Source organism: Brachyhypopomus gauderio, chromosome 15 (assembly GCF_052324685.1).
Source record: "Brachyhypopomus gauderio isolate BG-103 chromosome 15, BGAUD_0.2, whole genome shotgun sequence".
In the NCBI taxonomy this organism is placed as follows: domain Eukaryota; kingdom Metazoa; phylum Chordata; class Actinopteri; order Gymnotiformes; family Hypopomidae; genus Brachyhypopomus; species Brachyhypopomus gauderio.
The window spans coordinates 9,677,214-9,703,469 of NC_135225.1; the positions used below are offsets into that span (position 1 = coordinate 9,677,214).

Genomic DNA, 26,256 nt, shown 5'->3' on the forward strand with positions numbered 1-26,256 from the left:
CATAACACCTCTGTCAGTTCCTTAGTTCCTCTCAAAGCAGTTCAGTTTGTGTAGGGGGGAGCCGGGAGTAAGATGAGCCTGCCGACCCGAGATCAGGTTGAGGAGTGGAGTCCTGCACAGGTAGCCGGCTACCTCTCTCAGGTAAGCACATAGAAGCCCAGTCCAGCGGGCCTTCACATGAACCTTTCAGAAATCATTAGAAGTGGTGTTCAGAGGCAAAGGTGGGGTAGAATCTTTTTTTTTTTTAAACAATGTCTTGAAAGTGCAAAATCATCTTCAAAACAGCAAGAGAGATGGGCAGGAAAAAGCAAAGATTATTTCAGTTTCATCGGTAAATAATCTGTGTAATGAGCTCAAGATGTGTACAGTCTGCTTTTATAATGATGTGTGTGGTTTATACAGAAGTGTGACGGTGTATGTATTACTCACAGAACAAGATGAGAGAGTGTGCCTCAACAGTGCAGAGAATGCAGATCGATGGGCGATGGTTTCTGGTAGGTGGTATATAGAGACAATTTCTGATGAAAAATCAGTCATCTATGTTGTTTTCATTACATTCAATATGCATAGATCTGATACATTCCGAATATTCTTAATATGTTACAAATATTCCAATGTATTGGAATTCCAAAGTGGCAGTAGCTTATACCATTTCAGTTAATGTTAGCAACGTTCATATCTTTGAGTGAACCCATTAAGCAGTTTTTCAATTATGCAAAAATGTAAACACGATTCAGTGTCATTGTACCAAGTACAGCTTCACTATGGCATTGAGAAGAAGGAGCATGATTTGACTTTTCAAAGTTCCACTGCAGTGACATTATCCATCCTGACTAACAAGCCACAATATTCTAAAAGACAAATTCCTCCACAAATTCCTCCAAATTTCTCATCAAGGACACCTCCATGGGGTGTAATCATGTTTTACTGAAAATGGCAAAACCTTGCTCAAAATCATTTTAAATGAGTAGATAAAAACATATTCAAGTAGGCTATCTTCTGGGCAGTGTTGTCACTGTAATGAAAACACAAAAGGTTTGACACTTTTTTGTTCCTTTTTTCCTGGTGGTTGATTAACTTTGTAAGCACTAGTCAGGCTTACTAGCCTACCACCTCAGTTCCCTGTATGTTCTTGTAAAACAAGATAAACAGGTTTACTCGTTGAAATTAAATCTAGAGGAAACTATGGGCAGCTAGATTTACAATAGTATAAGAAACATGAAAAAGGATATGATGAAACATTTAACTCACTTCCTATGATAGGAAATGTGTAAAACATGGAATTTTACACGTTAGTACAGAATTTTGTCACATCCTTGTCTAATTTGCTACGTCATTCTTTAAGATTATTTCAAAGTAAATAGGCTGGTTAGTCTATTGGTCAGGCACACAAGTCCATCAAAGAATGCAGTGTTTCGCTTATTTACAGCAATGTGAAACGAGGTGTTATTTCCCTGAAAGCAGTATTATAACATGCTTGGTTTCATTCATTCACTTTAGTCTTCTTATCAGAGTACGTCCTAGAAAACATTCAGTATATATTGTATTTGTATATATTGCTAGCTCACATTAATTAAAAGAAACTAGTTCAAAGTTCAGTTTATACTAATGAAATTAACTAGTTCGCGTTCATTATTTAAAATACTGCAGGTCACCCACAATGTAATCCAGTGCAAGCCTGTCCACTTCTTGTTGGGAATCGAAGACAGCAGGTCCTTTACAAAATGATGTGAGCTTCATTCAGCTGTGAACTTTGCGGTTGTTGTATCGTGGTTCGTAATGATTTCTTGTAGTCATCATTAAGTCTTTTACGCTAGTAATGGACATGTTGGGCTGTTTTTGGAAGCGTCATGCGGCGTTCACAAGACGTAAACGTGCGTAAAACGTCAGCGGAGTTCCCTCACGTTCATTGTATATAAACTAAACAGTTCAAATTAAGAATTCACAAAAAAATATGAACACGTTCAATGAAGAAAAAATCTTGTATGTGGCCCTCTGGTATGAAGCTGAAGGTAGCAAGTTTCTGTTTTAGAGTCAATGTCACTGTTCATCTAGTCAGAAGTTAAGCTTGATGGCTTTAGGAACCACGAAAGCTGTCTTCTCCTGGTTCCCTCTACAACCAGGAATGGTTGCAGCCTCTTAATTCTTTGGTTGTATACAATACAACCAGCAATGACACTTCTTCTGTTTATTGTTCTCTGTAGCCTTAGTCAAAATGAACATAGGGTAATGAAGCATTCATCAAAGCCTCTAAAAGCAGGCATGTTATTAAACAAAGATTTCAATGTTATTATGGGTGGCATTAACAAAGAAAGCATACTAATTAAAAAAAGTTTCTTAGCTTATTAACTATGAAGTTGCAATATTGTTTTTACAATATTGTAAAAATATCTGTTTGAAAGTGGCACCCATATATATATATATATATATATATATATATATATATATATATATATATATATATATATATATATATATATATATACACTGTTCCCCCCACATATCAAAGTATGAATGTTATTCTTTTACATGGAAACTTATTTTTTTATAAATAATGTATGTTATGTTACTATATAACTATGTTAACGCCTTCTATATATTTATGTATAGCTATATGTAACAAAGTTTGAGTCTTATAGTTTAGGCCTAAACCAGCTTCCCATTTCTACAGTTCAGCCACTTGCACGCACCTGAGAATAGAAAATGGTTTTGCTTACTTAATATGAAATCAGGAAGTGTTAATCCACATTATTCTGTGTCTTAGGTGTCAGGGCATCTTGGTTTCATTCACGTTAATCACAAGCATAACAAATGTGCAAAACTTTTCTTTTTATTTATGTATACTCAATTAGATCTTTTTATACCGAATGAAGACACAAGCTTGTGTGTACAGTGATTTCCCTAAATAAAGTTTTGGTTTTTGGTTAATAAAACATATATCATGCTGTCATGATACTTTGTTGTAACATTTGAAACCTCACCTATGCTATAGCTAGTCAGGTATATTAACATTACGTTTACAACATATAGCAGATCCATTTATCCAGCATGACTTAGAAAAGTGCTTCAACATCCACCTAGTTCTAATAGGTTAGAATACCATAGGAGACAGTGCTGACACCTGGAAAGAAAGTGAGTTACAAAATGAATTTGTTTTTAGGGTTTCCAATTATACTAAATGTTACTGGTGTTTTTGAACCATAAGAGGATACTGGAGCTCAACAAACATAGTAATGTGATGCAAAGTTAGACTTATTCAAATAAGCCCTTGTAGAAATAGTCAGAAAGCAGTCCTGTTCCATGCCTCCACTGAGCAATTGCTAGTGACATGAATGTGAGGATGAGGAAGAAACACTGAAGGAAACCATGATTAGGGAGGCATGGAGATAAGGAAGAAACGTTACGAGGAACCGAGACTCAAAGGGGAGACCCATCCTCATCTGGCTGACACCAAACACCACAACAAGAACTATATAAACAATAAATAATGAAATAATAAGAACAAGTAAGCAATATTAGTCTATTCTGGATTCCTAGAATGCTTAGTCTGGATTTAATGAGCGTAGGTGTGTCCACAACCCATTTGGAGCTACAGCAGGAGAGGTCAGAGTTATGGGAGGGGCTACAGCAGGAGTGGTCAGAGGTACGGGAGGGGCTACAACAACTGAGATGGGTCGAAGCTCAGCAACATCAGCAAGCTGCTGAGAGTAAATGTACGTCAACAGAAACAGAAGATACATTATTAGGCATTTTCAAATACAGTACTAAAGTATGTAAATTAGGGATATGTAATGTGCTAGCATGGACTCCAGTATATTGGCAACACACCTAAAAGCATAGAGCCAGAGGATAACAGACATAACGGTTCTTTGAAACATCAGCACATCATGCTGTTTTTAGCCAACAAACTTGTGTGACTAAAAAGAGGTGAAGTGACAGTAGCCTATCACAACATCCCAGATTACCATAAATTTCAATGCCTATGAACCCCTAGAGCAGGGGTGGCCAACCCGTCATAGACCAAGAGCCACTTTTCTTACTGTGTTACGGCAAAGAGCCACATCGTACATGGGCGAGTGTAATCTGTTGAGCGGGGGGGGGGGGGGGGGGGGGGGGGGAGGTGGAGGTGGCGAGTGCAAATTATTAGCTGTGAAGACAGTCAAATGCGTGTTTTCCACTACGCCGGTTTTAAAAGTATTAGCGGCTCGCTAGGCTTGTAAACTAACCGCGCACCACGCAAATGTAGCAGTGTGTCGCCCCGTTTGTGCAGGTGAGCCCGTGGACCGGCTGGGGAGCCGCATGAAACCAGGCAAAGAGCCGCAGGTTGGCCACCCCTGCCCTAGAGAATGCCCATAGCCCATAGAGGAGAATCAGCAAGTTGCAGTAGTCAAGCCTTGAGAGGGCAAGAGACTGAACAAGGTCCTGGAAAAGGTCCTGTCAGAAAAGATTGAAGCCTTTGCAAGTTATAGTGGAGAAACCTGCATGACCAAGGCAGGTTTGAAACATGAGTTGAGAGCAATAAATGGTCATCAAAAGGAACACCAAGGCTGCTTGCAATTTCAGATGGAGTGATCATGGAATTCTAGAAGAAGATAGCGAGATCATAGTGAAGATCAGTAATTCCTGGTATGTGCAGAAACTAGTCTTGCTGGGGTTCAGTTTCAAGTGATGATTCATCATTCACAAAGAAATGTCAGCCCAGGCACACTGAAATGTGACTGGATACCCAGAAGGTAAGAAGAAAAGGATTAGTTGTGCCAGCATAGCAGTGCTAGGAGAAACCAAGAGAGTGAGTGTAAGGAGATAAAGAGAAGAGGACCCAGCACTGAGCCCTTAGGGGAAACAGTGGAGGATCTACATGGAGTGTATGTGTATCCTCTCCATGTTACTTGATACTACCACACCTCCAGATAGGACTGGAACCATATCCATGCAAATGCAGTGATTCTGAGGTTGAAGAAAATGGATAGGAAAATCTTGTGTCAAAGGCTGGAGAAAGATGAACAAGAATCAGAACAAATGACAGTTCAGCTGTTCTGGCAACTTGAGGCTGCTATCACGGGCCTATCTGTGAAATGCACCAGTGTCAGACTGGTTGGAATCTCGGAGCTGGTACTGGGTGAGATACAAATGATTACAGAGTGCTCATTCAATATTTTTCAAGAGGGAGGAGAGGAATGATAACGGTCTGTAGTAGCTGATGTCAGAGCTATTAAGAGTGGACTACTTCAGAATTGGTACCTTAGAAGGCATGAGTCCTGAGGATAAGAAGCTGCTGGAGGTGATGAATGGAAGCAGGACTATTGAGACTGAAACAATGTGGAAGGAATGGAATCTTTCCAACTTGGAGACAACCAAGCCAGAGATTTAAATGTAGAGGTTTAAGTACTAGTGAGAGGAAACAGGAAAAGCAATGGCAGATACTCTCTTCAAAGAACATGATGAAATCCTCTGAGGTAAGAGAGGTGAGATTATAGGGAGGGGAGGAAGAGAGAAAATACTGAAGAGCTTGCATGGATCAGACGCTGATGATTCTATTTGTCCTCTGTAAGTAAGATGATTTTGCAAATGTTACTTCCACTGAGAACTTGAAAAGGAGATACTGGCATGAGCAAAGGTCTGAATCCTCTTGAGATCTCTCTGCATGTCGTAGGTCTGTCTGGTAATGACAGATCTTGTAGGCCTGGACAGGGTTGCCTCTCTCACGGATTGAGCGTGAGACACACGCATTTGACCGTCTTCACACGCTCTCACGCCACACTTCCGATTTCTCACGCACAATTTATGTTCAAACACCAACTTACGTTTGCATCGTGTAATTTGAAATGAAAGTTTGCTGTCTGAGCGTCAGACCTGTCGTGGCAGTTTTCATCTGCTGTTGTCCAGTGTACAGTCTATGTGACAAACTCACAGAGTGTGAAATGTAAATGCACTTATATACATAGGTCTCCCTGACTTACATACCTCAAGTCAGGATCTGGAACTATCTGAACTATCTGAAAAAGCTTCAAAGCTTGCAAAGTTTTTGTGAATGTCCACCAGAAACATTTTAACTAGTCTAGATTAATTAGCGTACTTAAAGTTATATAACACCCCAAACTAAATGTGAAACAGAAATTTCCTACTTTTCCTTGTGTCTGGGTAAGACCTGATTGCACCTGTCATTTCTGATTAATCGCTCAATACATCATTGAAGAATTCTGGATGACACCCTCTTCCAGGTCTTTTTGAGCTGTTTCATTACTGAGTTTTCACTGAACTCTTTGTTGTGGGTATAGAGAGATTCTGCACAGATTTTTATGCCATTAAAAATCTATTTTTCCTCATGTGGGAGGACTTTCTTGTCTTCATCTAACTGCAGTTCAGCTTCTGCCTAGAAGTGAAAAAAATACTTAATTTTATTTCAAATGTACTGAAATTTCAGCTGGTATGGCCTGCCTATGGGTCTGTCATTGGTGACTTGTGATGATGCATGGGTATGTGTGTAAGTTTGTCTGTTGGTGACCCTGTCAGGTTGTGATGAAATGCTTTGTGATTGTGCAGCAATCCAATTTCCCCAAGGGAACACATAAAGTATCCATCTAAAATGCATTAGATAAATGCTTCTAAAATGATCAACTAACGGAAAATATTTTTTGGCATGCTTTAACTTTTTATTAATCAATGCACTCCCCTCTGTTTAGTGTAGACGTTTACCACTAATTTATTTCCTGCACTAACAGTGTAGACCAGCTTTGCTTACTTTATACATCTTTCCTTTTTGTTCAGTGGTGACTTGCTACATTTTATCCTGTTAAACTTTGTTTTCTGGCACACACAGCATGGCCTTGTCACCCCAAAAGCTCCAAAATGATTGATTATCCATTGAACACTGTAAATGTCAAGCAAGGGTCCATGTTGTACTCAGCAGAGAGCAGTTTTTCTGAAAGTGGAAACATGAGCCCAGGCCATATATGCCTGAGGTGAGGGAGATCTGCAGATCCCTGGTTCTTCCCTCTGGGCCTTCTGTTGATTTTGTGCCTCACTGTTTAAGACCGGTGCTTTCATGCCTCACTGTTAGAGATTAATGATTTTGCGGCTTACTGTTTGAATTGGTGATTTTGTCCCTTACTGTGTGAGGCTTACGCATTTCTGGTTTGCTGTTGAGGGCCTGTGACAGGACAGCTTCTGCTGGGAAGATTTACCTGTGTCCCACAGCTTCTCTACATTTATGCTGTGTAGCTGTGATTGCAGTTACACAGATCCTCAGACCTTGAATTTCTATCTAGACTTACAAGCAGGCATAAATTTTCTTTGAGTACAAGGTGTTTAGTGTGCATCAAAATCTGAGGTCCTCATTTATTTTTGAATCTCATTACATGACAGTAAAGGGATGGTCAACTGTTAAACCTCAAGTATTATTGGATTATCTGTAATCAAAACTAGGCATTTGGAAAACGGCCCTTTCTGACTTGGTGCAAAAACGTATGACCTGATTGTACATGTGCAGTGCAGCAGTAGGAATGTGTCTGAGATCTTCTGCTGCATAACTCATACCTAACACTTGCCCTGCCCCCATTTCCCTTGGAGTTTCTGAAGTAATAATCACAGATCATTTTAATCTCAAGCAGCTTACCTATCATAGTTTACATGTTACATGTACAGTTTTCTGATTATCCTAGTCGCTTTATTCCAAACTAAGGTCCAACTTAACACTTTAAGGTATATAGATCAGGGTAATAAAATTTTCAGCAGGTTACCTTTGATATGTGAATGAAGTTTGTGTAATAATACAAGCACACCTAAATCAGAAATTATAAAGTCAGACCAACATTGGGTGTTCACTTATTGTGTTGAAATCCCTCCATTTCTGAATTTTTTATATTTTCCCTCCCATCATATTTACCCTTATATACGCATCAGAGTGGCTGAGCATACTGGAGTTCAGTGGAGCTGTGTGTATGTCTCATATTGCATTTGTGCAGCTAACACTGTACACATTAGCTTTATAACTGGTAATAATGGTCAAAGACACAGCTTGAAATAAACTGAGACAATGGTCAAAAGTTAAAGAATTCTCAACAACACATCAGTGATGAGGAGTAGAAAATTATCCCTATGTGTTCTCTAATCGTATCCTTACTGTCAAATGGAGTGGGTGCTCAAAGTTTGCGATTAATGAGTTTGCATATTCAAGTGCTGTTTATGCATTTAACCATCTGCTCCTGTTCTGGGGTGCCTAGCAAATGAGTCAGTAGATAATAACATTTGCTGGGACTAGGTGAGTGTAGGCAGAAAGTGAATCCTTACGGACTCATTTGGAGCCAGGCCATTTGCAAAAACCAACTGAAATATGAAACCCCCTAACAGAGTTGCGTAGTATTGCTATATTACTGAGTCCATGGTGCCACGCCCAGCATATGGTGCTGAGGTGAAGTAAGACATCACAACCACACATACAGGATGCGGAGTGGAAAAAATGGGGGAAACATGCTAGGATTTTCCTCCCCACATTTTCCCCAGTGGGATTTCTCGTGCCCTTCCTGGCCAGGGTTTCTTTTAGCAGGGATGCTAGGTCAAAGTCATTGCTCTTGGTCGATCTTTCACTCTGATCTCTTCAGCTAAGTTTCTGATGCCTTTGGTGCCTGTTGCTGAACCAGACTGCGCGCCCAGCGTGGGGCTGTAGGATCTCCGGCACGCTGCTTATGGGCGAGTTCTCCTCTTTAATATGCGACTAGACTTCCAGGGCATGGAGGTGCCTCGTGTCTCACTCAGAGCTCCTGGAGAAACTCCACATAAATTATTCACTCTGCTGTGCAGCATTCAAGCAGGCACCAGGGTGATATATTTGATTTTGTATTCTGTGTCAAAAGGCTAAGCTTGATTTTTAGTCAGGTGTGGAAGATTTGCCATGCTCTCTGTCTGTGTGTAACGAGAGAGAGGGAGGATGAAAAGGTGCAAAACCACTGCATCATTGAGTCCAAGTTCTGGCTAAACTCATTCAATAAAGACTTAGCTATTGCAATGACTCCATCAAAATAAGACCCAACTGCCACTTTACCAATCGCATCCAGAGCTCATTTGGGTGTCAAGCCCTTTGGCTGACACTGGAGGACATTTGAAGATGCCTGTTGGTACCTTATTCCTTAAGATATTCCTTACAATTCCTAATTTAGATGAAATATCTAAAAAACAAAAATGAATGATAATTTAAGAGGAAAATGGTTACTCTGTGTGTGTGTGTGTGTGTGTGTGTGTGTGTGTGTGTGTGTGTGTGTGTGTGTGTGTGTGTGTGTGTGTGTGTGAGTGTGTGTGTGTGTGTGTGTGTGTGTCCTTCAATTTTTGTAAACGTCAGGACAAATGAAAGCTGTCTAAGGAAATATTACACTTTGAAATACAGCATTACCCAGAGGGACTGGAATGATAGTCCAAAGTCTATTGCTGCTCCATGCTTGGAGATCTACATACCTGTGCAACGACATTTCCGCCATAGCTGAAGGACCTGATCAGTGTATCTGAAAGCATCTAAACATTAGAATCTGGCCTGGTACAATAGGCTAGAATAAGTATCTTCAGGACAGAGGATTACTTAGGGGCAGGATGAGGCATTCTGCCACTGAGGATAATGTGATTAAAGAAAACATTAACAGCATGAGGAAGGTCTCAGACCTACAGGAATAAATGATAACCAATTGTGGAGCATGATGGTACCAGATTTTAATTTTTATGGCCTTTTTTCACCTCGGGATTACATTTTATTCACTTTAACGAGATCGATGATAATTTATTAAGCATCACCATGGTCTGAAATTATAATGTTTTATAATTCTAAGGTTATATGGGGAACTGAGGTTGGTTTTTAAAAAGTGAACTATTTGGGGGGCTAATTGAGTTGAAATGTATTCCAAATCTGGTACTTACATAATTTTCTTGGACCACATGAACCGCCACGTTTTTGCTCAGTGTTTTTAAAACTGAGAAATATCTCCATCTAGTGTTGACAGTTGCTAATACAACTGTACTTTCAGTTCAGTGGTGGGGGTTCATTTTGCAAATCTATGTTCCAACGTCTATGTTCTTGTGCTTGCCTGTTTAATCTCTCCTGTCTCTTTTCACAGAACCTCTCTGACAACGATCTAACCAAGTTCAGTCTCATCCACCGACCGTAAGATATTCACCAATCCTTATTGCTTTCTATATGTTAGCAAACACAATGAGCCAAAACAAAGACTATCATGCATTTTGTGCGATTTCTCTCATTACGCTGGAGCATGCATGCATACACACAGGCACAGACGCACAAACACACCCATATAGTAATTGATCTGCATTTCTAAGTTCTAAATACCAGAAGAACTAGAATGATTAAAATCATCCTATCCAGTATTGACAAGACAAGTGCAGTATAACTCTTGAGACTTCCTCTTCACTGGTTGTAAGCACGTCTTCTTCTTGAGCCACCAAGAAGCTGGTGCAGTAGTCTCTCACACACACTTCTGTTTTAATTAGTATGTCTGGCTTTTGTTCGATTTTACAGGAATACTGGAACAATGTTCTGTTCAAGGAATGTGACCATTGGCAGTGTTTTTTATTATACAAATACATAAAATATACATTTTATATATTATATACAATAAATTGTAATTTTGAATTTATTTAAAATGCCTTTAGAATGATTCATTTTAATTATTCATTCATTCTTGAATTATTTTCAAACCACGACTTCTCCATGTTACAAGCATGTGTTGTATCTTCCTCTTACAAAGCCATAAAGCTTATTGCGCAACCTCAGTAAACAGGCTTGTCAGTAAGAACGCAGATGCTACAAATGCCACTCAAAATGGCTGTGTTCAAAATAGCGTACTACATACTCATCTACTAATTAGGCCCCAAATCAGTATGCTGTGTGCGACCAAATTACATTATGCAACAACACAGTAGGAGCTATACTTGTGGTGTAATACATCCTGCCACTCAATGGTGGTTGCAAATCTTTCCCGAGTTGGCAAAACTTTCGTATCTTCATGTGACATCATAGTATGACATGCTTTTGTCACATACTGGATAGTAAACTGCATACTACTATGTGGTCCTGTGTCCAGTACACAGTATACCGAGTACATTATACAGCATGTAGGCCATTTCGTACAGTCAATGTATTTTTTATTGTGTAATAGAGAGGAGAAATATTATAGCTTTGAAATGAAATTATTTCTATTGTTATTTCAGTTTTGTTTTAGTTCATTCTAAGAGTACATAGCTGTGATGAGAGGGTGTCTTACGTTTGAACTGGCAGGCGAGATGCAAGTGCAAGAGTTGAAGGGTTTATTATTTAAACTAAACAATTAACCAAACACAATAAACCAGGCATAGGAAAACACACACAGCTTTAACCAACAAAGAAGAGAAGGTGAATTGGTGAAACACAATGGGCAACAGAAATACCAACAAATTACGACGGACGCACACTGCTACAGTAAATCTCAATACAAAGAACACAACGAGGACGGGGAACAAATGACCGGGATTAACTAACAAACCATAGTAGCAAATACAACATGGGAAAACTAGAAACAAACAGAAAGTATACGTGAGCAAGAAAATTAAGCAAATACCAACAGGCAACTCACCAACATACCAACAACCATATACAGAAAATACAGAGCAACCGGAGTAAAGCAGGAGTAAACATGCAGGTAGATCTAGCTACAGGTGGGCACAATAATCAAGGGGCAGGGTTACAAATGAAGGCGGGGCAGAGATGCAGGGAAAACACTCACACACGAAACAGGATGACAGAGAATGACAGCTAGTAGAGGGGGGAGGAGCCAGACGTGACGGTGTCTGAAAAGGTTAACAGAAAAAAACAAAATGCTTGATATATAAACTGAAATGATTGACGGTTTTCTTCCAACAAATTTTGCCATTTTATTATGCCTGAATTTGCACAAAATCCATCACTGTTCTGACACTCAAGAAGGGCCTAACTGCAGAGCTAAACCGCGCTTTCAGACTCTCACACACTCAGCTCCTTAGAACCACACCTCTAGTTGATTATTTCAGTCACAATTTCCTGTCCTTAGTAGAGAATTTAAATGTTCCAGAGTGTATACTGTACATAATAATGCTGCTTTCAAGTGATTCTAAACAGAACCATTTTCTTTACTAAAGAACCCTTGAAGAATAATCTTTTTTAATAGTGTGTCAATTCATTGGCAGTAAAATAGGCCAAAACCAGCAAGCTAATAAACTACTACACCAATTTCACAGTATTTTCTCACAATTCTCTGTCACATAAACCACATGAATGTTTGCTAGGCTAACAAGTTCTTTCTACAAAATTACCACACCAACTTAACTTGAAAGCACTGTCATTACTCACAGCATACACTCTGGTACTATATAAACCAAAATGTGGATACTGTTTATGCCAGTGTTTACAATTAAATTTTACATTTACATTTTTGAGGTTTAGCAGTCACTCTTATCCAAAACCACGACACAGAATAATCTCGAAGCTTGACTTCTGTGAGACTTGAAGCTTGGTGTCTTAAGCCGAGCTGTACTTGATTTTCTGAACCAGGCTTAGATTATCATCATCATTGTCATCAGGGGCTTGTCCATTTATAGTTTTGTCGGTGAACATTAGGGTTTTAAATCTATGCGGGTGTGACATATGACCTTTGGAAGATTGAGGACTAGTCGTGCTGCTGCACTCTGGATCAGTTATAGAGATCAGATAGCCCATAGAGGAAGACCAGTGAATAGAAAGTTGCAGTAATTTAGCTTTGAGATGACAAGACAACGTAAGCGCCTGGGTAGCTTCCTGTGAGAGAAAGGGCTGAACCCTTTACAAATTTTACAATGAGAAACCCACTAAACTGGATAAAGATTAAAACAATAGTTGAGAATGGCAACTGGTTGTCAAATGTTATACCAAAGCTATGTGCAGCTTCAGATCGTGAGCAGGTCATGGTGAGAATCAAGAGTTCCTGGGATGTATAGAACCTTATTTTGCTGGTGTTGAGCTTCAAGTGGTGTGCTATCACCCATGAAGCAACGTCAGTCAAGCATGCTGAACTATGCCAGGAACCGTGAGTGTCAGATGGAGGGAAGTAAAGAATTAGCTGGATGTCACCAGCAGTGGTAAGAGAAGTCAAGAGAAAATATTACCCAGAGAGCAAGTATGCAAAGACAAGTTGGCCTAGGACTGAGCCTTGTGGGACTCCAGTGGAAAATGAATTGAATGGGATCCTTTCCACATTTCCTGATTGTATCAGCAATCATTCCTGATTGTATGAAGCCATTTTCATGTGGATCCAATCATGCAGAGGCTGGAGAGAACAAAGTGGAGAATGCTGAGGCTGCAAAAGGTCCAAAGGAATCAAGACAGTTTGGCAACTTTGGCAACATTAAGTTTCTCTGTCACTGTTATGAGGGCCATTTCTGTTGAATGTGCCAGTCTGTAGCCTGTCTGACTAGGATTGTAAAGCTGGAACTGGACAAGGAAGACTCATTTATTGTAGACTGCATGTTCAAGAACCTTTGAGAGAAAACAGAGAAGTGATACTCATGTCACGCTCCCTCACTGCTACCATCACAGAATGCGCAGCCACACAGGGGGAGTACAGCAATCAGCCCAGCCTGGGCCAAAGTGCTGGTGGCCACCCTTTGACAACACCTGCAAGAGATTAGAAGTTTGGAGAGCTCTGGTTTGTGAATGAACATCTACCAATATTTAAAGCCAAACTTAAAACGTACTTATTTAGGATGGCTTTCAACATCAAATTATTTGCAAATGGTAGCTTTACCAACTGCACACGGACTAAATCTTTAATACCATACTAGTTTATTTTTGATTACATTGTGTACAGCGCTTTGGTCAACTTTGGTTGTGTAAGGTGCTATATAAATAACTGATGATTGATTGACTGATTGATTGATTGATCTCATCCTCTGCATGGATGGTCTCTGGGTCTGAGCACCTTGCTTGCAAGCCCTTTGGTAGTAGCGGACATGCGCTGCATTATTGCTTTTCCTGATGCTTAACTTGGGGCCCTGGAGTGCAAGGGTTTCATTGACTACTGTGAGCTGCACTTCTCCCATCAACCTTGTTTGCCCATCCACGTGAAGGTGGTGTTTATCATCTCCAGACTTCCTGGAAGAGCTTAAAGCTTAGGAAACTGCACTGGTGTCTGGATCCTTGCCACTGCTGACAGACTAACCTGAGAGTCTACCCTGACTTCAAGAACTCAAGGTGGTCTTCCATCATCCATGTTATGCTAGATTATGCGGTCCAGCCTTGCCATGCCTTCATGGGGGATGCCCTTGGAGGCTGTGCACCTCACCAGTGAGAATGGCTGCAGCTCCCGAAGGTCCCATGCAGCTGGGTGGAGCCAGAGTCCAGAGCAAAACAGGGGAGACAGTAGCACACCCATCACTGCGATGTTTTCTGAACCGATGATGGTTGAGCATAGAGGTCGCTTTTCCCTTGTGTCAGTGCTTACTGACTCCAGGGAACCTGTTAACTTGATGGGCCGGTGTCTCTCCAAGAAACTACAGATTCTGCCATCCCCTCTTTGTGTGGGTGCACTGAAAGGAGATTCTGTGGGCACAGGGTTTATGACAGCTCTAGAGCTAGGGGGGCAGTACTTCACAAAGCAAGACATATGCAGTGAGTATAATCTGGAAATGGAAGACAACCTTTAGGCCTGCCTCATATCATTATTACTATCTGATTCTTCCATACAGCATAGCCACAACACCTTATGTATTTCAGGCTTACGGTCTTGGGTAAATGCATCACTGCCTATATGAATGACATCTTGGTTCATCCTCTATGACCAACATGTGCATGATGTGCAACAAGTCCTTTGTACTCTCATGTGCAATAGCTTTATATTGTGAGATTCATCTCCGCAAGGTAAGCTTCCTGGGTTAAATGATCAGGGAGGGCTCCATGCACATAAAGACTGCAAAGCAGGAAGCACTGACCAGATGACCCTGAACACACCCACAAACTGCAGTGTTTTTGGGGGGTTTTGGAGATCGACTAACCATGAATGTGGATGCTCTGGATCAAGAGAGGTCACCCCTTGACTGTGATGATCAACTACACCAAATTTGGAGCACTTCCAAACCACTAAATATCTGAACTCCAAGCAGGCTTGGTGGTCGGTGTTTTTCTGCCAGGTTTTTCTAAGTCACATACAGACCAAATTGAAGACCATGAACGAATTGAAGAACGCTGTCCCAGCAATACATCAACAAAGCTCATCCTACCAGCCAAGAGCCAATCCTACCTCCTTCCTGCTTTGTGGGAACTGTATGCTGGGACTTGGACCAAGACCTCACTCTCATTACTCACTGAACCAGCTCTACATTCCTCCACAGTTTCATACCGCTACCATCACCTGGCCATACCTCTCTGGACTCAGGGCATCCTAGTTCAACATGAGCAGCCCAGCTCCTGACAGCACTACTGGTGGCTGGCAATGCACAGGAACATCATGAGACATGGTGCCTTGTGTGCGTGCAGCAAAAACACCGTGAGCCTGTCCAGCTGGTGAGCTGTGCCCCCTTCTTACACCATACGATCCCTGGTCTCACGCAACCACTGGTTTCATGGTAGATCTCCCAGCCTCCAACACAAACTCTGTCACCTTTGTCATTGTTCACCAATTCTCAAAGATGTTCATGCTCACCCCCCTCCTATCTCTTCAGTCTACTGTCAGAAGCACCCAGAAACCTGGTGTGTTTTCCTCCCCCTGGCAGTGTATTCCCAAAACTCTCTCTGCCATATGAGCTTGGGGCTCACCCAAACTCAGTGTGTACTAGGATTCCAGTCTCCACTGTACCTCTCGAACCCCCAATATCAGACTAGCCTGCTGTCCAGACACGGGGTCAACATATTGGGCATCACTGTTAGCTGCGATTGGCCACTGGTGTATTCAAAAGGAAAGCCAACCAAAGACAAGGATAGACTCCATGCTACCAGCCCAAAGACAAGGTCTGAGTTGACACAAAGGACAGCTGGGAGGAGTTCACAGGCAAGCTGACCCCAAAGTGCACTGGTCCTTACACCATTCTCTGCTGTGTCAACAAAGTGACGTTTACCTCGCCGGAAAGCATACAGCAATTTGACATCAACGCACCAAGAGCCTTATTGCCAGCATTTCACTCTTATTTCATTTTGATCTCTGTTGTGTGCATTCTTCTACTATGGAGAATAAAGATTCTGCATCCACACTCACGTCTCAAACTCTCACTACCGCTGTCACATATGAGCTAAACAAGTACAGAATTAATATAATTTTGTTAACGTGCAAAAAGTCCTGATTCCAAATTCTAAAGTCATAATTCTATTATTATTCTAAAATCATATATAGTCCACCTTTACATTTTTTTTTTTTTTGAAAACCAAACCAAAAAGGAAAGACTAACCACAAGTGTCATGTGTCTAAACCTTGGCTCTGTGCCAAATGTTTGCGAGATCTCAGTCAGGCTCAGCTTACACCCATCCTCACTCACACTTCCAGCATGGAGACTTTAAGCAAGATAACTGCCCCTGCTAGTGTGAAACTTCGGTAAGAAATCTTTCCTTTTCCTAGAAGTGTTTAATCTTATGAGCACTATATTACATATTATATTAAAATTGTCTCTGCAAAAAGTTCTTTATTTTAGATTGGTACATTGTAGCTTGAGTTTAATAACTTTAATCTTAAATAAGACATTAAACCAAGTATGTTGTTCATTTGGAAAAAGAACAAATGTACATGAACTATTCACTTTAAATATCCTAAATGAATGTTTATAGTAAAGGGAGAGAGACCTACTACCGGTACTTGTTGGGCAAGTGTAGATAAAGATAGAGAGATGCCATAGTAATACACTTCTGTTAACGTGCTTATACTTTCGTAGCATCAGTGCTTTTGGCTGGTTATTTTGGCTGGTTGAATGTTTCTCTCACTGTGCATTCTGTTATCATTGTTGATTATACGTCTCATTTTTCTTAGTCGTTCACCTATGGCTCCACTCCCACTGACACACATACACACACATACTCACCCACGTAATGCACAGAAGGCTTCTGACACTCAGGAGCCATGAGTCACTGTCCTGTGGTGTTCACACCCACATAATCAGCAGATTGCTGCATGTAGAAAGTGATGGACTCACAATTTAGTGTTATGTAAAGTCTGTAAATAGCTGTCTGCCAAGTATTTGAGCTTTGAGCTTTGTGAAATGGTATCACATTTGTGAAGTATCAGTACACACTTGCTTAGCCTAAAACATCTCCATATTTTCAAAATGTTTCAAAAAGATTTTCAGCACATTTTCAAACTTTAAACATTTTTCAGCAATGGCACTTAATGCTGGTTCAAATCCAACCAATCACTCGAAGAGAAAACAGTAATTCTATTGTGATATGCTTGAAAGTTTCCATTCAGTCCCACACTACCAGTGCTGAAGGACATTTGTTGTCCAATTTTATTTTGTTCTATGTATAATTTTCAGGCAGCTACAAAAAATGGTCCAGGACATCAAGAAGAATGATGACAGTATTTTCAATCGATTGAAAAGGTGGGTTTCAAATCCTTTTGCAACATATACAATGAGTGTAATGAGTAATTTAAAGAAGAAATTCATTCCATGAAAAAATCCCATGTGCTAGTATAAAACGCAAACAGAAATAATGCTGTAAAAAGGGTGAGACACATCTGCAGTGTGTGGCTCTCAGTTCCTCTCTCTGCTTAGTCCTAACAGGAAGCATAAATGTACAAACAGTGGCAGCAGACCATTTAGATGTATATGGTGGAAAACTTGTGTGAAGGGTGGTTACAAATGCGTGTGCGTGTGCATGTGTGTCTATAAAGTACATGCTATGTTCTCATCAACAATATCAGTGATTACCATCAGTTATCAGTTACCATCAGCTATTCTTGTCAACAATACCGCTAATGGTTTTTTAATCACTCCTTGCAGTTTAAACTGCCATTACTGTTGTGGTGTAAAACAGACTAGTCTGATATCTGCTAGTCTGATATAAGTGTATGTCTTGTTAGTTGAGTTGAATGAGACCTCTGCTTCAGGCTATGTTTCTGCAAAATACTAAACTAGGAAACTACATATAACAACCTGTTAAGTAATTAAGTGTTTTTTAATTTTATTTTCAGGTTTCAGACTGAACAAACAGCTAATATTCTTAAATCTGGCAGAAATACATTGGACCGGTATGACAAAGCCCTTGGGCTGCAAGTTCAGCAGAAGTACTAATTAATCTGCTAATAATGCATGTTTAGCATTTTAACGCCTGATTTACTTTTACCACTGACTACAGGCCATCAACATATGCTTTGTACATCAGTCATGTGTCCTGTCAGTTTATGTTTGTGGAAAGTCTGAATTCACAGGAATTTGAACAAGGCAACTTGTACAATATGTTCTGAAAAGTTAAACTTACGACCAGGGCATGGAGCAATCTACATAGCTTTTACATGTGTGTTTTTTACATATCTTTGGCCTTCTGAGGAAGGAGGATGATCATTTATTCCTCTTTAGGATGTGACATCATCATGTCTTTTACAGTGTTCTAACATTTGCTGGTTCAGGTTAATTTGGTTTGGGCTTTTCCCAGACAGGAAAAGACAGACTCCTTTCTACCTTGGCTATTTGCAGATGATACTGTGGTCTTACCACTGAGAACAGAGATCTGCCATCTGTGCAGCCAACACAAATTCGTTATTTCCACTTCAACACATTTTTAATAAATTTATAATCTCAAAATACTAAATGGTGTGGCATACCTATGTTTTGTTCACATATCATTTATTGCCTATCACTCCATTCTTCCATAAACAGCTTTGACTCAAGTTAGACTGTTCAGTTTAACATTTCTCTTTGGTTACATATATATTTTTATTAGTCTGACTTAGTACTTCACAAAGCAAGACCTATGCAGAGACTAAAATAAGGAAATAACTATAATCTATAGAACAAATTTCAGTTTCTGATCAAACACATTTTTATTCCTTATCTCTTAAATATTTTTCTGTGGTTAATATGCAAAGTAGACACATATATCTATAAAAAACGAAATAACAGCAAAAATATTTACATGAGCCTCAGTTTCGCAAACAAATAGGCAGAAGTGGCTAATCCTATTTATATGTGCCCTTTCACATCGGCTTTCAGTTTTACACCAAACAGGAGAGCCTATTTTAAAGCGAGCAGGTTGCCAAAAAAGTATTAAGAATGAAAAAAAAGACTTTTCCAACTTAAGGCCATGGTGAGGCATCAGTAACAGAAGCATCAACACACCCCACAGTGTCCTTCAAAGAACCAAAGGCCTTTCTCACCCATAAATGTTCATACTCAGTAGGCACACCTGTGACAGGACATCTTTAAATCCACATGCTCTACTACTGCAGTGACGCACTGTTAACTTATAACTCTGTTTCAGAATTAAAAGCAAGGGGCCTCCAAAAGTGCCTGCAAGAGACTATCATGGCAAGTTATCAACGTTTCACCTTTTACCTTGAACAGACATACTGGTTTTGAATGCTCTCAAAAATAAATAATAGATGTACTAACCATAGCATATTCCGACTAATATTGATGGATTCAACAGTCATAATCAAGTAATTTTATGAAAGAGCAATAAACATTGATCTTGTTTTCGTTATTCCAAGGAGATGACCAAGAGCAGTGGTCTGGGTCCGAGTTTGTGAGTTTCACCTTACATTCTTTCATTCTTTCTTCAGAAGTGAATAATGTAGCCACAATAACCACAGTGTTGGATTACATTAGACACAGATTTGTACATTACAGAAGATGTTGTAATGACAGATGAGCTAAATGTGTCACTGCAGGACAGTGATGTATATGAAGATCCACAAGGCGACCATGATGACAGCTATGAGCCTCCCCCATGTGAAAGAGTCTTTGCTCCCACCCAATCTATGAACTACTCCGCAGGGGAATACCTCGGTAAGTGACCTCAAACAGTCTTCATCTAAACCTGTGCTACCCAGGATGACTCCCACAGATGGAAAGTGAATTAAAGTCATAAAACCATTTTAACAGAAACAAAACCTTACCACTAAATAAAAAACACTGTTCTGTTTATGTATGTTTGGTATAGTGCGTATTCACCAAGACCCACCAAAGAAAACAAATGACAATACAACTTATTTATGTCATTTTAGAAATTATATATTTTACAGTACATAGTGAACAGAACAGTTTATATTTAGGATGCTTAAGTTATATATAAAAAATATATAATAAAAAATATATATTATTATAAAAAATGTATATATAAAAATAGAGATGTACACATAATTATGTATGAATAAAACAAAATATTTTATTTAGGTGCTTGAATTTAAATTAAGCTGAAAACATTTTGAAAGGAAAAAGAAAAAAAAACACCATGAGGGTGAATACTGAGATAATAAAGATGTTCTGCTTCATTTACCACGGAGTTGGACTTGTACTTGGGTAATCTCTATTTTACTTCACTGAAAACTGCAGGTGGAAAATGCCACACAGACATGGTGTAAGCTGAGGTCAGCGCATTCTGATGTGACATTAAAACTAGGACATTACTGACTTGAATACACGAATTTCCTGTGCTTGGCATTGTTTCTCTTGTCCAGACTCGTGTCCTGGACGACAGACTCAAACTAAACCGAAAAGGATTCTACGGCCAATCAAATCATCAATCCAAGAGAAGCAAATTCCAGAGCGACCAATAAAAAATGATGTAAGTAAAGGTGATTCAATTTACTTTAAAATAACAGCTGAGCTTATTGAGTTGTCAGGACAGCAGGCTTTATATTTAATTATCATTAAATATTTATTCACTTTGAATTAAAACAATTTTAATCCATAAACAATTTCTTGACTTTGATGTGGTGTAACATTTATTTGTATAGCACATTTAAAATATAAATACATGTGTACTATAAATTGCTAGTATGGTGCTTTTAAAAATCTAACAGCTCCATTTCTGTTTGCAGGAAGATTATGTTGATCCAGAAGACAACATGGATGAAGATAATTATATTGACCCTTCTGGCAAAGGTCATGCAGATAAGATGTTTAAAAAACAAAACACAGGCCTTTTGTAGATCTCTGTTAAAATCTGCTCTACGTTGTATCTAAGCCACCTTAAATAGTGACGTACATCTGACAAGAACAGAAAGAAAATATATATTTATATCTCAGTTCATATTTGTTTATAAATCACATGACATTGTTGTCTTGGTCACCATATCCAAACCCCATGACTTCTGCATGGGAGAGGGGTTTTACAACAGATCTGGAAGCAGCAAATCTTTTTGACATTTGTTGTTTTTTATGGGGATTTCCTCAATGACACGGCATTGTCATAAGTGAGCGTCCTTTTAAAAACCCTTATTCATAATTCTCATCGCTGACCAGAACCGAACAACAGAACCTTTCTAGCTGGCATTGGGCCATAAGATACACTGTATTCATAAGTGTAAAATAAATATAATACAAACAAGCAAAACATGCATCTGGCATTTTAAGAGCATCGTTGAACTTTGAGATAATGTTTCTTTTTCTCTCCATAGATCACAAAGGAAACCATAGAAACAAACACTCTCCGAGGCGTTCACACAGTCCAGGTGCGCTGTTTAGCTTCCTGTTTTGATTTACATGGAGCACAATTCAGATCTCTTTGGTCTCACATCTTCTGAGAATGTTATTAACTGAAAATATCACTAGTAGAACTAGCAATCATGAGATAAAATACTGTATTTACTTGTATGTTTAGTATGAACATGAAAAAAAGAATAAATGAAATAAAAGTGATCAGGCAGATGGTTGCTTGTTTCTTAGTCAACTGTGTCTATGGTTGACTGAGTTGAAGCAGTTATTAGTAGCTAAGTGCTAAATGTGTAAATATTATTATTATTATTTATATCATCCAGTTACTTGGGTTCCCTCCAAAACATCCTTCAATTAATTGGATTTCAAATCCAACACACTTGACTACAGAACCAAAACAGATTCTTTCAAATTCTTATGGGGTACATATTATAATGGCCATTACATTACAAAATACAACATGGAATTACAACTACTGTTTCTTTTTCAATTGTTTCCTAGATGTCTATGAGGTTCCCGATAAGGTGGTTTGAGTTATCTTATCTTCTCAGTTTCATATTACCTTAGCAAGCTACATTAATTGCAATTTAATATTAAGTTCACTTTCATTTAGTTTACAATTTCCATGCTTTTATTGTCAATATTTTGTATTGGTGACTGTCCGTATAAACTGTAATGGTCCATGTTATGTGCTCTGAAAAGCTGTTTCTCTTTGTTTTAAAGGAGGATTCTCCAGGTAGTAGGTATGGCTATGATTCTTTAGCTTATATCACACAACTCTATACTCATACTACTTTGTAATGCAAGTTTGTTTCATAAAGAGAGTATGCAATCCATACTTATCAGTACACCTCTGTTTAAATCTACACTGAAATTATTTACTTATTTTTATTTACTTGTTTATTGAATACATTATTTACTCTACTATACTCTATTTACTGATTTATTTAATGTTATTTACTCTCTTATACTTCAGTATTAATGTATTTGTGTGTTCAGCAGTGTGTAACATGGTTTCATTAATATACCAAAGGCCACAAATAATGCAATATGAAGATCTAATGAAAGTCACCTTGTTCCTTGTTGTGACACCTGTTTTATTCATAACTTCCTGTTTCTGGTCCACAGGGGCAACGCTAAGCTGCAACCCCCACCTCTAAGGCTGCCCCCTAAGCCTAGTCCCAGGTATTGCACTTTTAATGCTGAGGATCATATCTGAATTGTGGGTACTTATAGAAGGGTTGATAAGTGAATAAATTAGGAATATGTGCGTATAGTCAGAGGTTTCAGAGGATGTGTGGGATCTAATCAGGGAATTGGTAATATGTACCAAAACAAACAGTACAGTGTCTGTTATCTTTTAACCTCACAGAACAAATCTTAGGAAGCCAGTCGCCTGCCCAGTAAGTATTACAGATTATTTAAAAATTATTAAAATGCATAAGATGAAAACACAAAGAAGGCTCGATATGTCTTTGTGCGAGTCATAAGACTATAAGTTATAAGAAACCGAATACAGAACGTTAGTCACAAAATGATAAATGTTGTTCATTGTTATCTCATTACACAGGACCCAGAGGCAGAGGAAGACTATGAAGTTTGTAATGATGAGTGTGAGTTCTTAATGACATCCTGTAATTGGATAGTTTTGAAAATACAGACATGTTATGAACAAAAGGGTTTGTGTAAATTATGAAGATATGAAATAACTCCAGACTAGGTTAATTTCTCAAGCCACAATCAACTAACTAAAATCACATGCACATATGGTGAATGTTTTAGCAGACTAAATGGACCTATAGATTAATGTAATTGATTGCTGGTGTTTGAACACCACCTCAGTTCATGTGTGTTATGTTTTACTGTGATCTAACATCTCACCTTCCTTTGTTAGGTCTAAATGAAAATCCAGAGAAGCCTGTGGAAGACGTCAGACCTACACCGCTGCCACGGGACCTGTAGGTCCTGCACTTATGATGAGGGATAACTGCAGTAAATATAGTGGTAGTGTCACAAACATTAATCACTCTTCTGGAATTTGTGTATTTTGTTGCATGTTTGTTAGGAAGAATCCCAAATTTCAACTTCTTCAGGTATGTAAATGTTCAATTTTTTTAAGCTCTCTAACTACTTTAGTTTTAAGTTTTACAATTATGTTTTTCATTTTCCAGAAAAAAATTTCAGGAAAAAGCTTTGAAGGTAATTCTCACTACATTCATGGAAAAATATGTCAGTAATGGTGAACTTTCTAAAAATGGTTATAAATGTTTTGTCTTGCAAATACTATATTCCTGACTCAAAGCATGCTAAAAATGGCTGTATTCATAATGGCAAAATTATGTGCTGACATGTTATGTACAATAATCAGTATTCACCTCATCATTTTTTTAGGAAGTTAAACTGAAACAAACATGGAAATAATTTTAATGCAAAATATTAATTTCATTTCCATGTATATAAGTTAGAACAGCATCTATTTAAGGAAACATATATTACATTTTAATGTTGCTTCTGATGCACTGCAGTGGCACCAACGAATGTAGCTCAAGATTCAGCAAGCCCCGGGCCCAGCCAAGCCACCAAAGGATTCTATCGCATCAAGTAGGTGACCACAGTAAAATAAAGCACAATGATAAAAACCAAACACATATCCAGGACAAACGATGAAGTTAAACACTGTAGACTGTAAATGTAATTTGCCATCAACAGGATGCCCCTGCCTCGTGATGCCCCCGGCCTGAGTGAGTGGTCCTAAAAATAGGATTCATTACACACATGTATGCACACACCCCCGATCTGGCTCAGAGCTTTCAGGCGGTTGATTTTTGTGGCTTGTTTTTGTAATGGCTTGCCTGTTGGAACAGAGTCCACAGCAGAGAAAGGAAGCTTGTCTCAGGAGGACGGTGGATCTACAACGCATGAGGAGGTGATCACCATGCTGCGTCTATCAATAACACTTTCTTTGAGTTGGTCTGTTCTAATGCACATAGTTTTGTCTATTTTTGTAAGTGTTGTTATTCACTATATTTCAGCATTTCTCCCAAATCTCTAGGGTACTCCGAATTAATCAGCTATTGTACTGTACTAATTGTACCTTGAACTAATTATAGATGTGTTATTTACTTGCAATATATTCATTGCAAGTTCAATCTATTATATTAACTGATATCATAATAGGCACCCTACTGTAAATGACACATGTACATATTGTCAATGTACATATTGTCAATTTTCAGGAGGCTGGTGTATTTAACAAGCCCTGGTATACCAGCACTTCTGACCGCAAGACAGCAGAGGACACCCTGATCCGATCAGCTATGGCATGTCAGACCAACACCACACTGACCATTAGCCACTTCAGCTAATTATCAAATTGAACAATTGTACTGCCCTCACCAGCCAGTTTATTAGAAACATTTACCTGATAACGTCACTCACTGACCACTTTAGGCAGTATTGCATACCGTAGCCCGTCTGTTGGTGTGGACAAACCAAGTCGTTCACTACCATTTATCACTGGTCAGTTTCTGAACACAGTACATCTGCTACCATCATTTGCATGGTAAGACTGTTCCCAAAGTAGCAGTGATTGTGTCATACATGAGGTAGTGCCATGGTTTTGGGTGATGGTATAACCCATCAGCACCTTTATGGTTCCAACATGTCTGCTGAGGGACAGAGGAATACTTAAAACATGGCATACTTAAAAGGTAGAGTGCAAAGGTCATTTCATTCTCCCTTGGCACCAACTGTCTCCTCTTCCCCCAGGACGGCTCTTACTTGGTGAGGAAGAGCTCAGGCGTGGATGCCCTTCAGCCATTCACCTTGGTGGTTTTCTACAATAGCAGAGTGTATAACATCCCAATACGATACGTTCCTGAAACAAAGCAGTACGCCTTGGGCAAACAGAAAAGCGGAGAGGAGGTGAGGCAGGAAGAAGTTAACTAGCTCAATCTGTGGCAGATTATAGATTCAGAAAGTAGTAAAACTGTATTGCAGAAAGCAATTGTTATAGGTAATTTACTGAAATCTCTCCATTTCTACCCTTTAGCGATTTAAAAGTGTTTCTGAGATCATTGAGAATCATCAAAGGAATGCTCTTGTCTTGGTGGACACTCAAAGTCTCACTAAGGACTCTACTAGACTGAAGCATGCACTGACACCATGAGAGCTCACTGGAGTGGTATAACTGAACACGTCCATCTGTCAGAATTCTCCATCATGTCCTTGAATGACTTACAATCACTATACTGATGATTCTCTTAAAAGAATCATTTTAATGACATGTTAGGTTTCTTATCTGCTTTTCCATTATTTATCCAGACATGTAACAATATAGACCATGGAAATAATTTGATAGTTGGATGAAACATTGTAAATATGTAATGTGTTCATTTTGCTCAACTTAACTTTTTCTGCCAGCTTGTTTTTGTAATGCCATTTATGACATAATGCCAATGACATTCTGTTTGAATAATTCTGCATTTCTAGTTAGCTAGAAAATTACCATGTAAAAATGCAGCACTCGCAGCCCATTAAACTGTATTCAGACGATTTGCTCTTTGTGAGGTTTGTCTTTGCAGTGTGTATTCTACACATATAACACACACAACTGAATTTTAAGAAAAGCCACTCGGG

At 39.0% G+C, this 26,256-nt stretch overlaps 1 protein-coding gene and 1 long non-coding RNA gene across 6 annotated transcripts; one reads left to right on the forward strand and one right to left on the reverse strand.

Annotated features, from left to right (window-relative positions):
• On the forward strand, positions 1–26,172 carry blnk (B cell linker). 5 transcript variants are annotated; one of them, XM_076974435.1, is made up of 25 exons: positions 2–141; positions 432–494; positions 10,098–10,144; positions 17,497–17,562; positions 18,156–18,212; positions 19,442–19,488; positions 19,671–19,705; positions 19,851–19,968; positions 20,640–20,746; positions 21,003–21,066; positions 21,582–21,635; positions 22,120–22,142; positions 22,342–22,361; positions 22,747–22,803; positions 22,991–23,021; positions 23,189–23,231; positions 23,513–23,576; positions 23,684–23,711; positions 23,790–23,817; positions 24,144–24,219; positions 24,328–24,359; positions 24,483–24,544; positions 24,855–24,938; positions 25,387–25,542; positions 25,670–26,172. In XM_076974435.1, the coding sequence occupies exons 1-25, from the start codon at positions 73–75 to the stop codon at positions 25,784–25,786; spliced, it is 1,548 nt and encodes a 515-aa protein (XP_076830550.1). In that variant the 5' UTR covers positions 2–72; the 3' UTR covers positions 25,787–26,172. The 5 variants fall into 5 exon arrangements, with proteins under 5 accessions (XP_076830548.1, XP_076830549.1, XP_076830550.1 ...); XM_076974433.1 differs by having other exon boundaries at positions 1–141; positions 23,684–23,817; XM_076974434.1 differs by lacking the exon at positions 18,156–18,212 and having other exon boundaries at positions 1–141; positions 23,684–23,817.
• LOC143476303 (uncharacterized) lies at positions 46–1,873 on the reverse strand. The gene is made up of 3 exons (XR_013121263.1): positions 1,660–1,873; positions 430–491; positions 46–274 (listed from the first exon to the last, which is right to left on the reverse strand). It is a non-coding gene; the product is annotated as an uncharacterized LOC143476303 (long non-coding RNA).
• Positions 26,173–26,256: the final 84 nt, after the last annotated feature.